We start from the raw sequence: 21,503 nt of genomic DNA, 5'->3' as shown, positions 1-21,503 counted from the left end.
GAACCCGTGTCCCCTGCATCGGCAGGCGGACTCTCAACCACTGCGCCGCCAGGAAAGCCCCAGACCAGCTCTCCTTTGGCAGAGCTCTAGTTCACTGTTAGTCTTCCCTTGTCTCTAACCTTGAACTAATGCAGCCAAACTAAAGTCCTCAGCCTCACCTTGACCGCTTCACTTTAGGCACAGCTCCAGGAGCAAGACCAACTACAGAAGGCTGCTCTTGGCAGTGAAGGAGGTAACCTAATACCCACTTCCTGACCATGCTGGCAGTATTAGGTTGAGCTATCGAGAAGGTGAATGCCAGAAAAAGAGAGAAACAATGATTGAATGAAACAGTAAAAATTAAGGAACTGGCTTGAAAAAACATGGACGGTAGTAGGGAGGGTTTAAATGTATTAACATTAGTAATAACAGATGACAGTAGATAGTCCTATAATGCTGCATTAAAACTACATACAGGCATGTGGTTCAGAGGAAACTCTCTTTGGAAATTTCTACTTCTTAAGCTCCAAGTGAATAGTTTAAAGATTCTAATTCTGAAAAACTGTCCATTATATTTTTTCTACAAAGGAGAAGTGATTTTGATGGCAACTTTAAAAACATGAATTTCCTGCTATTTTCTATCTCTAAGTGCCTAAAATAATGATTTTAGAGCTTTATTTTTTACTTCAGGTGATTCCTGCAAGTTTGTCTTGTTCTGTGAAGGCTGTTCGTGACGCTCATTCTTCCCCTAGTGCTTTACTCAGCAGACCTGATCCTCTGGGACAGAGCCAGAAGAGATCAGCCATGTTTAAGAGAGGCCCCACGTGTGAGAGCCAGAGGATAGACTTGAGAAGAGCATATCCATCAACTATTCTGATGCCAAACTTACTGGAAGTCAACCATTGCTTCAATAGCACACATTCAAAACCTATTTTGAATAGTATCATTCTTAGCGAAAGTCATCTATAAATAAAAAAGAAAGCTCCCCATGGCCTAGACAAACTGAAGAGGTGGCACATGACACTATGAAACATCATAATATCACACTTCGATTTCTGGCAGAGGGGAACAGAAGCATTTAACTCCAGCAGCATTCATAAGGTAGAGGGCATCATAAATACAGATACATACCTGGATGCTGGGCCAGCCAAATAACAGGGATCCTTCACAAGACCAAAGCCATTGTTTTCCCCCAGAAGCACATCCTTAAAACACAAGAGGCACGGCGTTATTACCAACAAACGGGTATTTAAATTTACCAAGGGGGTGGAGGTATAAAGGAGAAGGGACATTTATTGGAGGTCCACTATTTATTATCAGGTATCCTGGTGGCACTCTTACATACTAACCCATTTCATCCTCAAAGCCCAGGAAGTACTGTTAATCCCACTGCATTGATGAGGACACAGGCCCCAAGAGGTTAACTTACCCAAGGTCACAGGTGGCAGAACCTCAGTCTACCTCACTGGGTGCCTCTCCTAACAAAGACATTTTCTAAACAAGAGAAGTCTGATAACAAGTATCTCCGGACTTCAGACAACTCCTATACTTGAAATATAATGATGAAATTAAATTAAAGGGCCAAGCTTTCAAAACAGCAATAGGGAAATATGGGAGATGACAGGAAAAGGAGAGTTTATTGGATTCAGCAAAATCTCAAGAATTAGATATGAATCTGGCTTGTAATCAGGTTGAAATACATTCTCTCTGGGAAAAACATCTCACCCACATGTAATGTCAGTAACTCTGGGGACACTTCAAGGGTAGTCATTATTTGTTTTTGTTTTAAATAAGGGTATATATTAGTTTCCTGAAAGGGTTGTAGGTCAGTTTTTGTTAGTGTAAAATCAGTTCATATGTACAGGTCCCTGATGAAAATAATGATGTAGCTATTGATAAAACTCTCAATTATTTATGATAATAGGAGACAGGTAGAAAACAGGAAAATTAAATCCGCATGTAATCCCTAAACTTAATTTCAACAATTTATTTCACCATTTATTCTGTCCAAAGGGCCGATTGCTTTTCATCACCCCACCTCACTCTCTCTCTCTCTTTCTTTCTTTCCCCCCAATCATTGGGAGAGGTACTAAGAAGCAATGAAAAGAGCCAAAGGTGGGTGGGAGAAGGTCCAAAGAAGAAACAACCCTGAATGTTATTAGTAACTGCAGCTTCCTCCTACTCGGCATCTACTGTGTTCTGGACACGCAGCCAAGCTCTTTAAAATCCTCAAATGATGTGCCTGGAGCTGTGTTAGGCACCTGACATTTCTTCTGTAATTTAATCTATAACAATGGGGAGAGGGGAGGTAATTGCAGCTCAGAGAGGATAAGTATCTTACCCACAATTAAGTAAGCAGCTAGGATTCAAACCATGATTTCCTCAAAGCCTAAGGTCGATCTTTGGAATCTTAAGTTGAATGGTGGCTGAGCTGGATACAATCAGATGTCAGTGCTTTGAGAAAAAGGAATTCCATGTGTCCCTGATTTGCTCAAGTATCACTAGAGGGAATGGGAATTCCTACTCTCCGCAAAACCCTATGGTCCCTTTATAACCAACAAGGATATATAGCACAGGGAACTCTGCTCCATATTCGGTAATAACCTAAATGGGAAAAGAACTTGAAAAAGAACAGATACATGTATAACTGAATCACTTTGCTGTACACCTGAAATTAACACAACATTGTTGATCAACTATACTCCAATATAAAATAAAAAGTTAAAAAAAAAAAGTCTTTCCCCACTCCACCCCCTCTGTTGACATGAATGTTCACCTTCGCCAATAATTAACTGGAAAAGCCTATCTAGGTTCCCTTAAAGCTCCTAACCTAGTAACGCTCAAATATATATTTCTACTCTATTATTTCCTTTGAATTACAGTATGAGCTTGATATTTCTGTGGGTGTGTATAAAATAAAAGAACTCAGACCCAGCAACAGGCCATTGAGAGAACTCTACATCTCCTGTCAATGGAAATACCATTGGGACAGAAGGAAAATGCCTTCCCAACCTAGCAGAAAGCCCAAGGAGGATACATTCCTGTTGCATTTATTTGCTTAGATTGGGCACGTATGCACTTTCAAAGAAGACTTGATTTTCTATAAACCGGTAAGAAGTATAAACTATTATGACAATTTAGGAAAAAGCAGTGGCAATGGGAGAAATACCAGGTATAGAGTTATGCCAACAGAAACTTAAGTGTCTGTTTTGGTTAATCGTCTCTAACTTCTTTTGACTGACTTAAAAGTACACCAGTTCTTACTCTTCATTAGGCACAGTACAGTCAGAACTGTAAACCTGAATCCCATCCAATTCCGATTCTCACTCTTCCTTTGGATTCTGAATTAAATATCCTAATATCTCTATGACCAATGAAATACGAAGACAATATTCATCTACTTTGTAATATCAGCTTCAAGTATCTGCTAAAGTGAATTAGAAATTCAGTTAAAAAAAATTTAAATGTTATTTAAATGTATAACAGTAATTGATAAATGTTAAAATGAAATCAATTCACTGGCTGGAGTTTTCAGATATAAGATGGTTAACTCTCACCTCCCTCCAGTCACCCAGTCTTTTTTGATACCGGGAGGCAGTGTGGTATAGTGACTTAAAACCTCTGGAGTCAGACAGTATGGGGTCAAAACCTTGCTCCCACTATGTTGGGCAAATTTCTCAGCCTTTCTGTGCCTCAGTTCCCTCATCTGTAATATGGCGATAACAACGGTATCGCCTCCTTTGCATAGATGTAGGATTAATTTTAAGCTTATAAAACACAGTACAGTGACTGGCACATAGTAAACATTTGATTATTCGTAGCTAGTTGTAACTTTACATTTTGTGGAAAGTTGATTCTGTTATTTATCCCCAGGCTTGTTGAGAGGTACTAAAAATGATATACAGGTTGCATGCAATATACAATGTTGCATCCAACATTGTGGGGTTCCATGCACTGAGCAATTTCCTCAGCAATCAAATGTTTGTCACATCATCACATGGTGAATGTGCTACATACAAGAAATGAAGATCTCTGAAAATACAGTGAGAACCAGAGAAGACTCTAACTCAGCATTTTGAAAAAAAAAGAATACCCCACCAGGAATCTTATTTCTCCAAAAGCTTTCTTTTTATAGCCTCTGCTATATTTTAGATCTATGACAACGAACAGGTGTAAATTTCCATCTCCAAGACAGAAATGTCTGGATTTTTTCCTCCAGCTTTGCAGGGCCTACCTACTTTAAAACAGTTAAGTTTTCTAAAGTCTCACAGAAAGTAGGAAATAGCCAAGAATTTGATGTGCCCTTCAGCTCCGTCACTAATATCCATTTGTTCTGCCATTACACCTTTAAAATTAAGAGGAATTGGGGCTTCCCTAGTGGCGCAGTGGTTAAGAATCCGCCTGCCAATGCAGGGGACACGGGTTTGAGCCCTGGTCCGGGAAGATCCCACATGCCACGGGGCAACTAAGACCGTGCGCCACAACTACTGAGCCTGCGCTCTAGAGCCCGTGAACCACAGCTACTGAAGCCCACGCACATAGACCCCGTGCTCAGCAACAAAGAGAAGCCACCACAATGAGAAGCCCGCACAGTGCAACAAAGAGTAGCCCCCATTCACCGCAACTAAAGAAAGCCCACGCACAGCAACGAAGAGCCAACGCAGCCAAAGATAAATAAATAAATAAATCTATTAAAATTAAGAGGAATTAAAGGAGAGGGAATAGGAGGCGGCTTGTTCAGAGACAACCACAGCTGGCTAAGGAAAGGCCCAGGGGTGCTGAGTGTCTGAGCAGGTCTCAGGCTACAAAAGGTGGCAGCCTTCTACAGTCATCGTTTCAGGCCCAAGAATGATCAAGCTTTATAAACAGAGAAACTGATTTCCATGCTGACCTTGTTTTGGAAGCAAAAACTATCCTCACTAATGGACTTCTGAAAAGGAGCTGAATCCTTGCCCAAAGCTTGCAAAATCCTGCTCTATTAGTATCTACCTGGCAGGAGCAAGCAGCGTTTGTTCCGGATGCCTCGGACTGAGCCAGCACCAGAAACAGACTCCATATTTTGGGTTTAACTCAACCAGATGATTTAGTCGCTACAGCGTCACTTAATTTCTCAGAGTCCTCTAAAGCTGGGATGAGAAAAATTGTTATTTAACACCTTCCCTAAAGCTTAATGGTAAAAGTTCCTGGAATTTATTCAAATAAATAATAACATCTTAAAATATTAACTACAATAATTATGTGGAGACTAGTTTTATTTTGTTTTTCACTAGTTCTACAACTAAGGTAGATAATGGGTGTATGAAGAAGATGCGAGAGGCAGACCTTGCCATGGACCAGTCTCAGGGCAGGCACAGTGCAGCTGCTGAGCCAGGGAATGAAGGAGGAAGCCTAAGAACACAGTCTTGATGCAGTTGCAATCTAGGGGATGATAACCTATTTTCAGAATTTGTAGGAGCAAAGCAGCGCAGGTAAAGTATTTCACGTTGAAACATTTCCCCCCTCTGGCATCATATTCCCGTTAAATAATTTCTAAATATGGTACTCCCTTTATTAAAGAGAACATAAATAATGTTCTGTATTTAGCTGTCTTTCTAGAAAGTTTTTCAAATAATACCAAATAATTGGGATTTAATTGGGATCATTTCTCTATACTGCCTATGTTTTAGCTCTATTTCCCAGTTTACCAGGCTTGAGAAATATCTGGAAGGGCAAAATAACATTCATAACCATCCAACAAATTCCCCAAGAGAGAATAATGACATCGATCAGAAGATGATTTAGTTTTCACCAAAGCTTTTCTATTTTCTTCAGGACATGGGGAGAGAAATAGGGAAAATGTTTGTTCTGCTACCTGGTGAGCTTCCGAAGCCCATCAAACTGGCTGAAATGGCATGTTACACATATGGATTTTAAAAGCGTCTTAGGTGTAGGATAAGGACTGGAAATTAGCTCTGTTCTTCACGCTAAGGGGTGAAAAACAGCTACTGGAGGCTTATGGAGGATTGCCTCTATAGACTGTGTGTGTGTGTGTGGTGTGTGGGTTATATGGGGAGAAAATATTTCTGAAGAGAAAATATCTGGGAGGGAGCAGTATTTTCTCACAATGCTGTGCGTATGTGTGTTGCAGAAGCAGTGCAGCAGACAGATGCCTCAGACAGTAATGGCTAACTCTTCTCTGTCCGAAGCTGTTTCCTCCAACTCAATGCCTCCCCCACACAACCTCCAACTCTTTGTCAATATCCTGCTCATCCTTTATAGCCTGGTTCATACCCCTTCTCCTTCAAGAGATGCTCTCTTAGATCCTCTCAGAATTACTATCCCTCCCATAGCATATTATTTATGACCACTCCCAAAGCATTCACTATCCGTGTTAGTTATTTATATGTAAGTTCATAGTCCTTTGCTCAATTGTGAACCCCAGAAAGGCATGACCCTTATTTTCCTTTACGTTTCCTTTAAACCTATAAGCAGTCCTTTTCGTAAAACATACGCTCTACAAATGCTTGCTGAATGATTACATTCTCTGCTGGGGAAAACAGAATCTGAGAAGGGACAATGGAGGTGTATTCTTCCCTGTGGTAACATATACGTGAATTCCTCACATCTTCTTACCCGGCAAGGGAACCATGAGGCAGGACATCGACTTGCAGTGCACGTGGAGCTTGAGAATGGGCTACGAATTAGGGGAATTGATAGACTCCTGCAGCCAGAGTGCTCGGGTTTTACTCCTAGCTCCGCCTAAAATTTCCAGTAGAAAGCGCCTCGTGATCTTTTCATAGTCTGCAGACTTTATGAGAGAATTGGAAAGTCTGACATTCTCCTATCTCACCACGATAGTACACAGAAAGAGGCAGAGAGACATGGATTTGATATGGATAATATACTCCACCACATAGGATTATTTTGAGGATTAATGGGATAATAAACATAAAAGCATACTTAGTTGAAGGCCTGGAGCTCAATAACCAACAACTATCAAAGTCAATAACTATACTTATTTTGTAAATGCAAAAGTCCAATAGAAACAAAGAAGGTATGAAGCTAACGTCTTTAAAATACTGAGACACAGCCTCTATTGCATGAACTTAAAAAAAGAAAAAAGAAGCAAAACAAACAAAAAACAAAACGCAAAAAAACCCCCGAAACAAAAAGATAACCCCTAAATTCTCCTAATCTAATTCTTACACTGAGAAGTGGGTGACACTAAAATGAAATTATTATATATATATGTATATACTATATAATACATACATACTATATATGTATGCGTGTATATATATTATATACACTTGTCTTCCCAGTATCCCCAGGGAATTGGCTCAAGGACCCCCCCAGGGACGGATACCAAAATCCACCTGATGCTCTATACTGATAAAATGGCATAGTGTTTGCATATAACCTACACACATCCTCCTGTATACTTTAAATCATCTCTACTTACAATCTAAATACTACGTAAATAGTTGCTGGTGTGCTGGCAAATTCAAATTCTGCTTTTTGGAACTTTCTGTAATTTTCCCAATATTTTCCATTCCAGTGCAGAACCAGGAATACGAGGCCTACTGTGTGTGTGTGTGTACACATATACATCTATACCCACTGATACACACTCATATATATGTATAGATATCTATACTGGTATACAATACATGTATCTACATAAGAGATCTACACAACTGTATCGATATCTACGTACTATATATCTGTATCTCTGTAATGATCTCATCAGACAGGGGCACTGAGAAAGACAGCACCTTATGAAAACGAATGCTACTCTCTTGCGTGTAAAAGGAAAACGAAGGGGAGAGGAGGGGTTAGAGAAGTCGCACTAAGGCTTCCAGGATGCAAGGGGCAGTGCTAGGACCCGCTGGCTGCACATACCTGGCGCTTGTCTGCGGTGGGAGATGACCGTGACCTCATGTGGACAGGGATGGCCTGAACGCCTGAGCGCTCCAGCAGGTCCTCGGCCGACATGGACTTCCCAGCCCTCCCGGCCGCGGACCCCCACGGGGAGGGCTCCCCAGGGGTCCTGTCCAGCCTCTGGGGGCCCTTTGGACCGCCGTTAGCTCCACTGAGCAGTTCTCTCGGGGCTTGGTCTCCGCGACGCCGTTCCCCGAGGTGGCGGCCGCCGGCAAAGGAGCTGCTGCGATCTCGGGGGGCCCGTGGCGGCTCCCCGCCACCCCCTTCCGCGGTGGCCGGCTGGAGGGCGGTCTCCCTGCGGGGCGGCAGGGTGGGCTCCCGCAGAGAGGAGAGACTGGAGGCAGCAGCGAGGCTGGGGCCCTCGGGCGCGGCCTGGAGGTAGGCGCTCTGGACGCGCTCCCGCAGCGGCCCAGGCTCCTGGAGGCCGCAGCCAGCGGCAGCGGGCCGCTTGCCGGTCTTGCGCTGAATGTAGTCGGCCAGCGCGCTCTGCTGGAACTGCTTCAGCTCGGGCCCCGACAGGCTGAGGGTGGAGCAGGCCCTGCCGTCTCGCTCGAAGATGCGGCGCCGGTCAGCCACCGAGCTCTCCGCGAACTGCAGCCCCTTCCTTGGCGGGCCCGGGGGCGCCGGCTCGGCCTCCTCCGAGACCCCCACCTCATGCATCTTCTCGGGCTCCGAGTACGAGCGCTTCTTCTGCTCAGGGGTCAGGTGCCGGCGCGGCCCCCTCCGGGTGGCGGGGGGCGCGGGCCGGGCAGGGTCGCCCTCCGCCGGGGTCACGCTGTGCCGCTCGCGCGGAGTGTGCGGAGAGGCGGAAGTCGGCGCTTCCGGGCTCCGCAGCCCCACGTGGGCGGAGGCGGGTCGCAGCCGCCAGGGCCTGGCAGCTGTGGGCGTCCCCGGCTCGAGGTCCCGGCGTCGAAAGGAGGTGGCGCCCAGGACGCGGGACTGCGCATCCTTGATGCTGTTCCGGTAGGCGCGGCTGAAGGGGGCATCCTGCACGGGCGACTCTGGCGTGCGGGGCCGGTCATCGGGCCACACGGCCTCCTTCTCCGCCTCGCTGAAGAGCTGGAAGGTGCTCTGGCTGCGGAGCAGGCGAGCGTCCCGCCTCAGCTGCTGACCACACGGCTGCCAGGAAACCTCTTCCGACTTCGGCTCCCCGTTTTTGCAGTGCGGCTCCCCATTGCCTAGGGGTTCAATGGATTCGGAAAAACGGATATGGGCCTTTGTCTCCTCCAAGTCATTCCCCGAAGTATTAGAAGTTGGGAGTGTCCGGTTGGGCCTGTGGTTATAACCGTAACTAGAGCTGCCCGCAATCGGGGGTCTCTGGCTCCCTTGCTCTCGCTGCTCGATCTTGGAAACCTTCTCCAGCACGGAGCAGTGGGGCTTCCCATACTGAAAGCCCTGCAGAGCCGAGGCGCTGCTGGAGCTGAGCCTCCTTCGGCCCAGACTGGATGTCTCCTGCGGGGGCGGGGAGGGCAGCTCTTCGTACCTTGGGTCTGAACTGTGGAACGAAGCCAAGGCACTGGTTCTCCCCTCAGGCCTGGGATAGGAAACTGACCTGTCCAGCTGGCTCCTGTGATCAGGAACAACAGTCCTTCCAGAGTCCTCTGCCTTGGTGCTGACTGTACAGGTGGACGTGCCTTCCAGGTAGATCTCCTGGGCTCCCCCTCCTAGATCCAGGCTGCTTTGCCTTCTTAGACTCTCAGGAATGTTTTGGAGGGAGGAGAAGGCAGATGTGGTCTTGCCAAAGTTGCCTGGCATGCTCTGGCCCAGGCTGCCTCTGTCGAACCTCCGTCGGAGGTTGGCATTGTGGTCTTCATGGAAATCCCCCTCCCAAGGCTCTGAGGGCAGGAAAGATCTCTTGTCTTCACCCACTTGCCAGGCCTGAGCCGGAGTGGATTGGAGGCTGTGGTAATTAGAATATTTGTTGCCCTGCGTGCTCTTTCTCTCACTGGGATGTGGGCTGTCGCCTTGGAGAGGTGTGAGAAGTCTCTTCAGGGAGGTCTCCTCCTCCTCGTTTTCAGGCACTGAGAGGAAATGGACTTTGTAGGGGACACATTTGGCTGAAACTTCAGGTTTCCTCTCTCCCGGGGACACTGAGTCATGTTCTAGGGGCTGGCAGAAGGCAAAGCCAGGCCTGCTAGATCCACTTTGGTTCCCATTCTCATCAAGGGCAGCCGTCTTGTCGCAAGCTCCCTGCGGAGCTGGATACCCGCCCTCCTTGGCCAGCGCAGGGTAGAGGGTGCCGTTACCACTCACGGAAGGCCGGGGCACTTGGGCAAAGTGTGGCTCCAGGGAAGGTACCGGGTAGATGCCAGTCGGCAGCAGAGGTTGGCCAGGTTGGGCCTTCTGGGTGTAATTATGCTTGGGCTTCACTGGGGGGCTGTTTTCTGGACTTTTCTCCAGCACAGTATGCAGCTGTTCCTCTATGAAGGGAGATTTCAGGGTGCCTGCAGAGTTTGCCTGAGGCCGGCAGAACCGTTTCTGATCAAGGCTAGACCAGGAGCCAGGCCGCTCTCGCTGCCGAAAGGCTGCATAACTGTCACTCCGAGCCGGGGGCAGGGGCGCACCCACTTTAGGAGGCAAGTTGTCCACGGTGGTCTCCAAGGAGCTGGGGCAGTGCTGGCTCCAGGAGGGGGGTGGTGCTTCCTTGCCCCGAGGAACACTATGCCATTTCTCATAGCCCTGACCATCTGCCAATGCTCGGGCCTCCTTACCTTGCAGGAGCAGGCCTGAAGAGTTCACCTCATACTCTGCTGAGACCCCCCTCCGGGGATCATAGATTGTCTTAACATAGCGAATGTCTGCCTGCCTCATCCCTTCTAGGAGGCCACCTCGAGCAGAAGTGGTGTCCACGGAGCCTGAACGCTCCCGGCCAGAGATGCCGGGGGCCGGATATTCGAGGATGCTAGAACTGGCGGAGAAGGAGCTGTAAGCCGAGTCTCTCTTGTTATGGAGGTGGCCAAGCTGCTCAATGCTGCTGGTAGACTTGGCCGGGGAGAGAGGGTGGCAGGGCGGGCATCCCCCGCTGGGCTCCAGGCTGTCCGTGCTCCCCTGGGAGCTGCACCGGTCGGGGCTCCGCCTCAGATAAGCATGGTCATAGCCGGAGAGGTCCCTGGTAGAGGAGCTGGAAGAAAGGGAGGCAGAGCGGTCAGCAGGGAGTCTGTATCATTCCGCAGGCTTACAGGCACGGGACCCAGCCTATAAACGTACCCTTGGGAAAGATGTTTGGTTTCTGGAAGGCTGGGGGGAAAGGGCCATATTTGGGCCTTGCTCAGCCTCCCTGCGTGTCGTCACTAGGAGTAACTGCCCAACGCCGCAACCCACGGGCCGCTCATCAATCACCCAGGCTCGCCGAGGGAGAAGCGGGCAGCACGAGGGGGCCACTTGGACACGGGCGGCACACTGACGGGATGTGCTCCATGCCAGGAGTGACATTCTGCACATGCCAAGAAATGAGAGAGGTGGGCGAGGAAGGAGGAGGGAGAGTGATGGAGACCAACATTTTATGTCCCTTGGGGCGTCTGCGGGGAGAAGGGGAGAGCTTAGTAAGAGACCAGGCACGTGAGTGGGTGAGGGAGACTCTGCACGTGTCCTTGGTTTTAGTTAATATCTTTCCTTTTTACAGAATTGGAGGGCTACTCCCTGGCCATCTTCCTGGAATCTCAACTGTACCAGAGACAGTTTGTTTGTGGGGAGAGAGCCAAACAAAACTGAAAGAGAGAAATACTGAGAGAATATTATAGAGTTAGAAGAAGCGGATGAGAGAGAAGGAGAGGCAGGCTGGATAAGAAGCTTTAATCATAGGAGACTCTTGGGTGCTGGGAGCCAATCACCCACGGACCACTTCCCGGAATCTGGGCAAAGCCTCATACACTGGAGGGTAAAACCTCCTTCACCAGCTCGTCTAGGTGATTTTCAGAGCCTGCCTGGGGGAGGGGCAGTGACTCTCACTCCTGGCATCATACACCCCAGAAAGTTGCCATAAGACAGAATTACTTATAACTAGCTTTAATTATAAAATCAAAATAGACTTCACCCCAGCATGTTGGGGGAGAGAGGACATGGACATAGGAAGGAGTAAGTAGCTCAAAAATCAAACAGCAGTCTCAACAGTTCAACATTTGGGACTCACTATTCTCTAAAGAAGAGAAAAGAAGAACTAAGAGTTCTTGCCTGAGGTTTTCCATTTTTAAATGAATAGGCATGTAAACACTATTAAAATTCATGGAGCTGTTATGATATTTCTAGATCTCATGTAAGTAAATATGGCGTCTTAATGGCTGAGTATGCGATAATGCTTTGTGGCTGGACTGTCTCCAGAGTATATGGGAAGAGACTATAGAAGGATCACCTGCTGAGTCAAAACTGGTGCTGGAATTCAAGGAAAAGAAGACTAGATTTTCAGCAACTCACCCTAAGAATAATTTTCTCTAGCAAGGGAAGTGAACTTACTGAATGGAGCATCCTGCTTTGGGAGTGACGGGTATAAATTCAAGGGAGAAAGGAAGGGAACAGCTCCTGAGCCAACCAGGTTAGGGAAGTCAGTCCTGGCACCCAGTGGCATGGCATATGTCACTGCCAGTTTTCACTCCCACTCCCCTCTAAATGAAGAGGCTGTGTTGAAAATGCACATGACACGGCTCAGTTGAGGATAATCCCATATGACCCGCTTGTGCTTCCCTTCATCTCCTCTAACAGAAGACTCAGAGCTAATACTCTGAGGGCACATGGAAGCAGTAGACCCCACAAGGGCTGTTTTGCTCATCAATTCCATGCAGGTGGTAGACACTACTTAATCCTCCTCCCAACTGCTAAGCATTTTAGCAGTCTTTCACTAAAAGGGTAATTCAAATCTAATTTAGGAGCATGCAAAAAAAAATCAAAGTGAATAAACTGATGGGTTTACTGTAACACTGTTGAGTGGGAGGAAATGCCACCACCAACATATCTCAAAATACAGATGGTGGGCTTCCCTGGTGGCGCAGCGGTTGAGAGTCCGCCTGCCGATGCAGGGGACGCGGGTTCGTGCCCGGGTCCGGGAAGATCCCACATGCCGCGGAGCAACTAAGCCTACGTGCCACAACTACCGAGCCTGCGCTCTACAGCCCGCGAGCCACAACTACTGAAGCCCGCGTGCCTAGCGCCCATGCTCTGCAACAAGAGAAGCCACTGCAATGAGAAGCCCGTGCACCGCAACGAAGAGTAGCCCCCGCTCGCCGCAACTAGAGAAAGCCCGCGCGCAGCAACAAAGACCCAACACAGCCAAAAATAAATAAATAGATAAATAAATAAATAAATAAATGACCCATGAAATACATTCCCACGTCAGGGTCTCAGGGCCTTTGTACTCGCTGTTCCCACAAAAAAGGAATGCTCTTTACCTGGCGCAATCCCTTCCCCTTATTCAAGTCTCTGCATCAGAGAAGACTTCCTGCTACTCACTGAAAAGCACCTCTTCTGTCCTTACTCCCTGTTACTTTGCTTTACTTTCTTCGTGGCACTTACCACTACTTGACATCACATCACCTCTGTTTGAAAGTATTAATATTTTCTAAATACTTAAACCACAGCAAAAAGCACAAGTGTATGCAAACATTTCCTAAAGTGTACTCCCAGAATATTAATTGCTTAGGTGACCAAATATGTTTGGAAAATACTGGGCTAGATGACTTAAATAATTGTAATTACTTTAAGACTCCTGAGTCCTTAATAAACTCGCTCATGTGATGTTCTTAAAGGAAAATATACTAAGCAGTGTCTTCTAAACTTATGTGACCCTAGAAACTTATGTGACCCTAGGATTATTATTCCATGGAACACACCTGGGGAAACAAATACAGCAGGTTGGGGGCTTTTTATGTCTCGTTCAGTCTTGTACCCTCAATAATCAGAACTTATCTGAGACGTAGTGGGTATTCCACACATATTTGCTGAAGGAGTGAATCAATGAACACATACTGGTTCTTTAGTATTTTGATACTGTTATTTCAGCCTCTTAGGAGGGGACCAGACCACATGACTTTTCAAGGTTTCTTCTAAAGTACATAGGACTTTAGAAGTCCTAATACTTTAGGACCATTGTGAGATTTCTGTATGACAGCAAAAAGGCAGTGACAAGGACCTGACAGAAAGAGGCTGAAATACAATTTCGGTGGAATTCCAGATCCAAGCTAGCTTGCGGGCAGTGAAAATTAAGTCTCCAGTCTCTCTGAACTTCTCTCTCCCTCTCTCCTCACTCCTGCCCTTCCCCAACCCTAGAGCTCCCTCTTTCTCCTGCTTCTTAATGAGAAGCAGATCCACACATTTAGGTAATATTCCTGGTTTCTGGAACTGTCAGAAGGCTGTCAGAGGAATGCCGCCCACCAGACCACTAGATGCCACTGTGTTCCTCAGAAACGTGCCAGGAGAGCTTCTCTGTCTACAGCTGCCAAGGGCTGACCCTCTGAGCAGAACTCAGAGCTGCAAGACCGAGGCATGGAATGAACAGAACACAGGATGCTCTGGGCTGCAGTAGGAGCTGGGTAACCCGAGCTTCCCTTTCTCCCTCTCTCTTCCTCCACAGAGCTTTTGTGCTGACGGTCATTGTGTCAGCGGGAGGCTGTGCTGAAGCTTGAATTAGAGGACAGACTGGTAGGTACAGTACCTACCAGTAGGTAGGTACAGTACAGATCCACCTGCCTCTGGAGGTTGGGATGAGGAGGAAACAGCAGGTAGAGAAGCAGAACCTTCAGAATATTGCACTTCTGATGCCGACGCCATCTTTCTCCTGAGGCCTCTTGGAGCTCACCTTAGTTACTGTGAGCACTTACTCTAAGCACAGTCGTCTTATTTCTGCCTTTGGACAAGCTTGTATTTTAGGTCACAGTATGACTTCAGATTTAGGGCCTCCTAAGGCTAGCGGTTAGGAGGCTCCAAAGGGCCCCACTGTTTAGGGGTACCCTGTTAATACACTCCTGCATTTTATAAGTGTGTGCCGGTTGATGCCATTAACCTAGTCCATTACTAGGTTTCACTGTACCTCTGACAAGTCTTCAGCCTAATTATTATAATTAGTTTTCATAGTTACTGAGTGCTCACTATGTTTCAGGAACTACACTAAATGTTTTGCATATGTTATTTTGCTTAATCCTCACTACGAGCCAATGAGATCTGTATTATGAATTTCATTTTACAGGCAAGGAAACCAAGATCAAAGAGGTGAAGTGATTGGCTCAAGCTCATGCAGTAGGTGGTGAAGTGGAGATTTAAACCGAGGTCTCACTTAGAAGCCCAAGTAGCTCACCATCGTGCTGTCCTTCCTTCACACTCTTAGGCCCCTGCATCTGACCTTCTAAAGGCCTTCAACACCGCTGTGCCCACAGAGCAAAAGCACTGTGCCCGCATGGGGCGTGGGCACTGCTGGCAGCTCTGTTCCCGGAGCACACATGGCTCAGATGGTGAGAAGAAATTCTTTCAGGGTTATTGGGAGGGACACGGGCAAGGGAGAGGAGTGCCTGTAACAAGGAGGGTAACCAGGAAGGTATTCTAACGTGGAAGGAGCCATGCCCACCAGTCAGAGCTCTAGGATTTGGCCTTTGGTTTGACCAGACATGAGTGTTAGGGGTTCTGAGTCCTCGCCAAATGCGTACCCACCGCCTGGTAGTTAAGGAATCCTTCCAGAAACATCCTCCACTCCCTGACACGGACAAGCCCTTGCATCTCATTTGTATGCGGGACCCATATTACCTTGACTTTCCTACCTCCCTACCATAACCTATATATCCAAGTACTTCCAAAAAAGTGGTAAGTGACAGAGCCTGCCTCCCTGGGCTCAGAAGATGGATTCCAATTTGCATGGTTCCAAGTCTGTAGTAAATGTAGGGGCGTCCTGACTTAGTTCTTTTTTTTTTTTTTTTTTTGCGGTACACGGGCCTCTCACCATTGTGGCCTCTCCCCGTTGTGGCCTCTCCCGCTGCGGAGCACAGGCTCCAGACGCGCAGGCTCAGCGGCCATGGCTCCCGGGCCCAGCCGCTCCGCGGCATGTGGGATCTTCCCGGACCGGGGCACGAACCCGTGTCCCCTGCATCGGCAGGCAGACTCTCAACCACTGCGCCACCAGGGAAGCCCCTGATTTAGCTCTTTAATATAAAGAACTAAGTGGGTGGTCAGGCTTGGCTCCCTTCTCCCCAGTCCCCTTCACTTGTGTAAGGTCTGATTACTATAATAAATCCCTTCTCCTGTAACACCCATGATGGCTTTGCTTTTCCCTGACTGGACCTTGACAGAGTAACTAGAAAAGCAGAGGAAGAATAACTAGTATAACTGGTGTAGAGGAAGTATAGGAGATTACATGCAATGGCTTTGAAACCTAGCTTGGATTTGAGTCTTGACTTGGGTACTGATGAAATGTTTGACCTTGGACAAAGCCATCTTTCCAGCTTCAATGTCCTGTCCTGCGAAATGGAGTTAAGAACACTGTATCTGTTTCAAGGGCATATAGGAAGGACCACACGAGATGATGTATACACTGAGCAATCCTCAGTGTGTTAACTGCTTCGACTGGAGCTAAGCTGGATAAGTGGCTTTAACAGAAGGAGAAAAACCAACTGGGGAGTTCAAATACTGAATAAAATCATTCAGATAAAAATCAGATACAGAGGAATGGATAAAGAAGATGTGGTACATATATACAGTAGAATATTACTCAGCCATAAAAAGGAATGAAATTGGGTCATTTGTAGAGACGAGGATGGACTTAGAGATTGTCATACAGAGTGAAGTAAGTCAGAAAGAGAAAAACAAATACCGTATGCTAATGCATATATGTAGAATCTAAAAAAATGGTATAGATGATCTTACTTGCAAAGCAGAAATAGACACAGACATAGAGAACAAACATATGCATACCAAGGAGGAAGGGGGTGGGATGGGAGGAATTGGGAGATGGGGAATGACATATATACACTATTGATACTATGTATAAAATAGATAACTAATGAGAACCTACTGAATAGCACAGGGAACTCTACTCAATGCTCTGTGGTGACCTAAATGGGAAGGAAATCCGAAAAAAGAGGGGATACGTATATACGTAGAGCTGATTCACTTTGCTGTACAGTAGAAACTAACATAACATTGTAAAGCAACTATACTCCAATAAAAATTAATTAAAAAAACCAGATACATATTTGAAGAAAGGACATTAAGCACCGAGGGAGGGAGTTGTCAGTTTTTCTAGTATAGTGTTATAACGTGTAATTGAGAAATGTCTGACTGAGAATCAACAGGCCCCATAAATATCTCAAATGAGCAGTCAGTGCTCAAAATAATCCTGTCCTCCCTTCATGCCAGTCTAGCCCAGGATATGAAGATGACTCGTACACCATTAGGGGTTTTAAAAGGATGAGGATAGTGGGAAGAGAGACTTAATACTCAAGATAAGTATAAGAAAACAATCTTTTCTGGGAACAGGACATTTGAAAGTAAGAAGCCCCTGGGTCTCAGCTGTGGCCACTTACCTGGAATGGTAGCTCTGGGGCCAAGGAGTGCCAATCGTGCCCTGAGATATCTGCATCATGCTGGCATCGGGTTGGTTCTCCCCAAATTTGGTTGAATGCCAAGAATGAGGTCGGCCCGCAGGTTCACTGCGCCTGGGGAGATACAGGAGAGGGACCCCCAGCGTTAGGAGCAATCTCAGCTGATCGCTTCACCAATGAGATTTATGGACTTGGAAGCAGAGACTGCTGTATCCTCAGAGATGGAAAACAATCAAGTAAATACTGGAAAATGGATCTTACTGCTCACTTCTCTTAGTAACCATTGGGTTTTTTTCTGCTTTATTAATATGTTTATTTTCCCTTTCATTTTGACATGATTCCAGTTACATAAAAATACTGCAAACTTAGTTTAAAAAATTTCTGAATAAACCCTAGTGCACTGTTGGTGAGAGTGCAAACTGGTACAGCCACTATGGAAAACAGTATGGAGTTTCCTTAAAAAAATTAAAAATAGAACTAACAGTATGATCCAGCGATCCTACTTCTGGGCATATATCCAAAGAAACTGAAATCAGGAACTTAAAGATATATCTGCACTCCCATGTTCATTGCAGCATTACTCACAGCAGCCAAGATATAGAAACAACCTAAGTTTCAGTGGATGAATGGATAAAGAAGATGCCATATATACATATAATGGAATATTATTCAGCCACGGGAAAGAAGGAAATCGTGCCATTTGCAACAACTTGGATGCATTATGCTAAGTGAAATAAGCCAGACAGAGAAAGACAAATACTGAATGATTTCACTTCTATGTAGCATCTAAAAAGGACAAACTCAGAAAAACAGAGTAGAGTGGTGGCTATCAGGGGTTGAGGGGGTGGAGGAAATGGGGAGATTTTAGTCAAAGGGTACAAACTTCAAGTTATAAAGATTAACAAGTTCCGGGGATCTAATGTACAGCATCGTGATTATAGCTAATTCCGTATCATATACATACTTGAATGTTGCTAAAGGAACAGATTTTAAATGTTCTCACCAGCTAAGACAGAAATGGTAACTATGTGACTAGATGCAGCTGGTATCTAATACAGTGGTGGTAATCATTTTGCAATTTAGAAATGTATCAAGATGTTCTACACCTTAAACTTGCAGTGTTATGTATCAATTATATCTCAATAAAGCTGGAAAAAATCCCACATAACCTTCACCTAGCTTTCCTACATGTTAACGTTTCATGCTTTATTAATTTAAGGCACATGGAGTTGCCTTGGTCTTTCTTTGCACGACTTGTCCGTATATAAATATGGGAGCAATAATTCCTGCCCACCTCCCAAGGGACTTTCTGGGGATTTTGAAGTTCTCTGTGACATTCTGATGCTGGATAAATGCTATTATTTTAATATCTTGGTAAGAACGACATAAAAACTACCAGCTACCTTGGTGTTAACACACTCTGATCTGCGGAGTATAAACAAGATGCTCTCCAAAACAGTTTCTCATTTTGCAAGTCAATGACTTCACCTTTAAACTTCCTGCCCTTATAACACAAAGAACTGACAAAGCCAAAGGGGAAAAGTGGGTGTTCTTCAGATTGCAATACTGAAGGATGGATGAATTTGGTAAGGAGGATTACACTACTATAGAAGGTCAGAGTCAAGAGAGAGTGGCTGAACTTTATTTTTGGCAGAAAAGTGAGATAATGTTTACCAACACCTTCAGGGATTTCTAGACTGAAATCTCAATGGAGAGAAGAGAGGAGGTGCCCTGAAGCATTGACAGAATGTAGCTACCTAGGCTTCATATCAGTTGGTACACCTCCTTCATGAAGGATCAGACACCTTGCTGAACGTTCTGAATCAGACTCTGAAGTATAAAAGGGGGCTGTGCAGAGGACAATGGAGATACGCTGTTTCATCTAGGTTAAGTGAAAAAAAATTTCCCTTTGTGCTTTAAAAACAATAGCAAGGGGCTTCCCTGGTGGCGCAGTGGTTGAGAGTCCGCCTGCCGATGCAGGGGACACGGGTTCGTGACCCGGTCCAGGAGGATCCCACATGCCGCGGAGCGGCTGGGCCCGTGAGCCATGGCCGTTGGGCCTGCGCGTTCGGAGCCTGTGCTCCGCAACGGGAGAGGCCACAGCAGTGAGAGGCCCGCGTACTGCAAAAAAACCAAAACAATACAAAAAAAACAATAGTAAGGCTCCCTTTTAAATGTAAGCTATCCAGACCTTTCTTCAATTTCCTTCCCATTCATTCAAGGGCATCCATAGAGACTTTCTACGTGGCAGCCACTATGCTGGCACTGGGGATCCAAAGAAGAACAAAGTATCACTAGACCCAAATAATTCACAGTACAGTAGAAGAGACAGCCACGTAAACTGCTATAAGACACTGAGATGGGTTCTGTAATCGAGACCTGTACAAGGTGCTCAGTGAACTCAGAAGAGGCAGTCACCGAAAACATGAAACCATGAAAGATTTCTCCAGATGGCAGGGGGCGGGAAACGGAAGGGAAGGACAACCAGGTAGAATAAACAGCGCGATGGGCTTCCCTGGTGGTGCAGTGGTTCGGGGTCCGCCTGCCAATGCAAGGGACACGGGTTCGTGCCCCGGTCTGGGAAGATCCCATATGCCGCGGAGCAGCTGGGCCCGTGAGCCATGGCCGCTGAGCCTGCACATCCGGAGCCTGTGCTCCGCAACGGGAGAGGCCACAGCAGTGAGAGGCCCGCGTATCGGAAAAAAAAAAAAAAAAATAAGAAGAAACAGCACGACAAATGCATGGAAATGCAGAAGAACACGGTACAAGCAACTTAAGTAGGTGGAGAGGAGATGACGAGTGAGAGAGGAAGGCAGCAGATGAAGGTGAAGAGCTAGGAGGGTCCAGGTCTCACTGAAGGGTGTGAATAGTATCCTATGGGTTTGGAGGCCACCGAAGAACCTTAGCCAAGGAGGGCCATGTTCAAATTTGAGTTTCAGGAAGATATTGCCAATAATGAGAATATATTTGAGAGAGACAAGATCGGAGGCTATCGTCTTGGCCAGGGTAAGAGATAATCAAGACCCGGCACTAAGGCAGGGGCAGTGAACTTAAAGGGATGACAGATCTAAGAACCAACCACCGAGGAGGCGAAATGCCCAGCCTAGTGAGCGCTTGGATGTGGTTGGTGTAGAAGAGAGTATAGTCAAGGAGGAAGGACGGTCTTCATGTTTGTAGCTTGAACTAGAATGGTAAGAACTATGAGATGGAGGGACGGGAGCGGAGGGAGGAAGGGGGGAAACAGAGCGGGGAGGCAGATGGCTCACTTGGGGCGTGCAATGTGAGGGGCCCTGGGGACTGCAGTGGTGGACAGGAAGCAGTGGGGCCCACAGGGCTGGAGTCTGGGCTGCACATACACATTGAGAAGTCATAAAACACATGTCCTCTGAGAAAAGATAAGCTGCTTGGGGAGAGTGCATAGGAGACAGAAAGGAAGTGCTTTCAGGATGGGCCTCCGAGAACTATCACAGTCTGGGGGTGGAACGGGCTTGGGGAGAGTTCAACAAGAGAGTATGGGAGTTTCACAGCATCCTAGCGGGGAGGAGGAGGAGGAACTGTCAATCATTCCAACTGCTACCGAGAGGTGAGTGTGATGTGGGTAGATGCACGTCCACTGGATATGATGACTGATGAGTCTTTGCAATGGAATGACAGGGGCAGAGGCCTGATTAGGATGGGGTAAGAGGTGAATGAGAGACAAAATGGAGACAGCAAGGGCAGATCATTCTTTCAAGACCTTGGCTCTAAAGGGGAGAAAGAAGGTGGTAGCTAGGAGGCTAGAGGGGGCCAGGGAGTGAAAAGGATTTGTTCTTGCTGTTTTGTTTTAAATAATGAGAAGTATGAGCAAATCTGTATGAGACAGGGAGTGCATACACGCACAGCCCAAGACACCGGATGAGGAGAGGCTGACGCTCCGTAAGACTCATGAGGAAGTAGGCAAGGATGGGATTCTAGAGCACACGACCTTATGTAGGAGTAAAGGCAGGTCCACCGAAGTAAATGAGAAGAAAGGAGGAGGTAAGATGTCGATGCTCATATGAAAGGGAGTGGCTGGGAGGACAGCTGGAGGGACTTCACACCCACTGTCCTCTG

General features: G+C 46.6%; 1 protein-coding gene across 5 annotated transcripts in view; it reads right to left on the bottom strand.

Annotated features, from left to right (window-relative positions):
* SHROOM3 (shroom family member 3) overlaps positions 1-21,503 on the bottom strand; it is a 170,283-nt gene that overhangs the window by 30,492 nt on the left and 118,288 nt on the right. For all 5 annotated transcript variants that reach the window (XM_027087654.1, XM_027087651.1, XM_027087653.1 and 2 more), the window contains exons 3-5: positions 17,394-17,525; positions 7,861-11,020; positions 1,111-1,184 (exon numbers count right to left, since the gene is read on the bottom strand). In XM_027087654.1, the coding sequence (XP_026943455.1) occupies positions 1,111-1,184; positions 7,861-11,020; positions 17,394-17,452 (3,293 nt within the window). In that variant the 5' untranslated portion in view covers positions 17,453-17,525. The remainder of the gene's footprint in view (positions 1-1,110; positions 1,185-7,860; positions 11,021-17,393; positions 17,526-21,503) is intronic.

Source organism: Aethalodelphis obliquidens, unplaced genomic scaffold, assembly GCF_003676395.1.
Source record: "Aethalodelphis obliquidens isolate GAN/ISIS:26980383/991018 unplaced genomic scaffold, ASM367639v1 scaffold59, whole genome shotgun sequence".
NCBI classification, from domain to species: domain Eukaryota; kingdom Metazoa; phylum Chordata; class Mammalia; order Artiodactyla; family Delphinidae; genus Aethalodelphis; species Aethalodelphis obliquidens.
The sequence above is the reverse complement of the archived record's forward strand: the minus strand, read 5'-3'. Positions and strand labels throughout refer to the sequence as shown.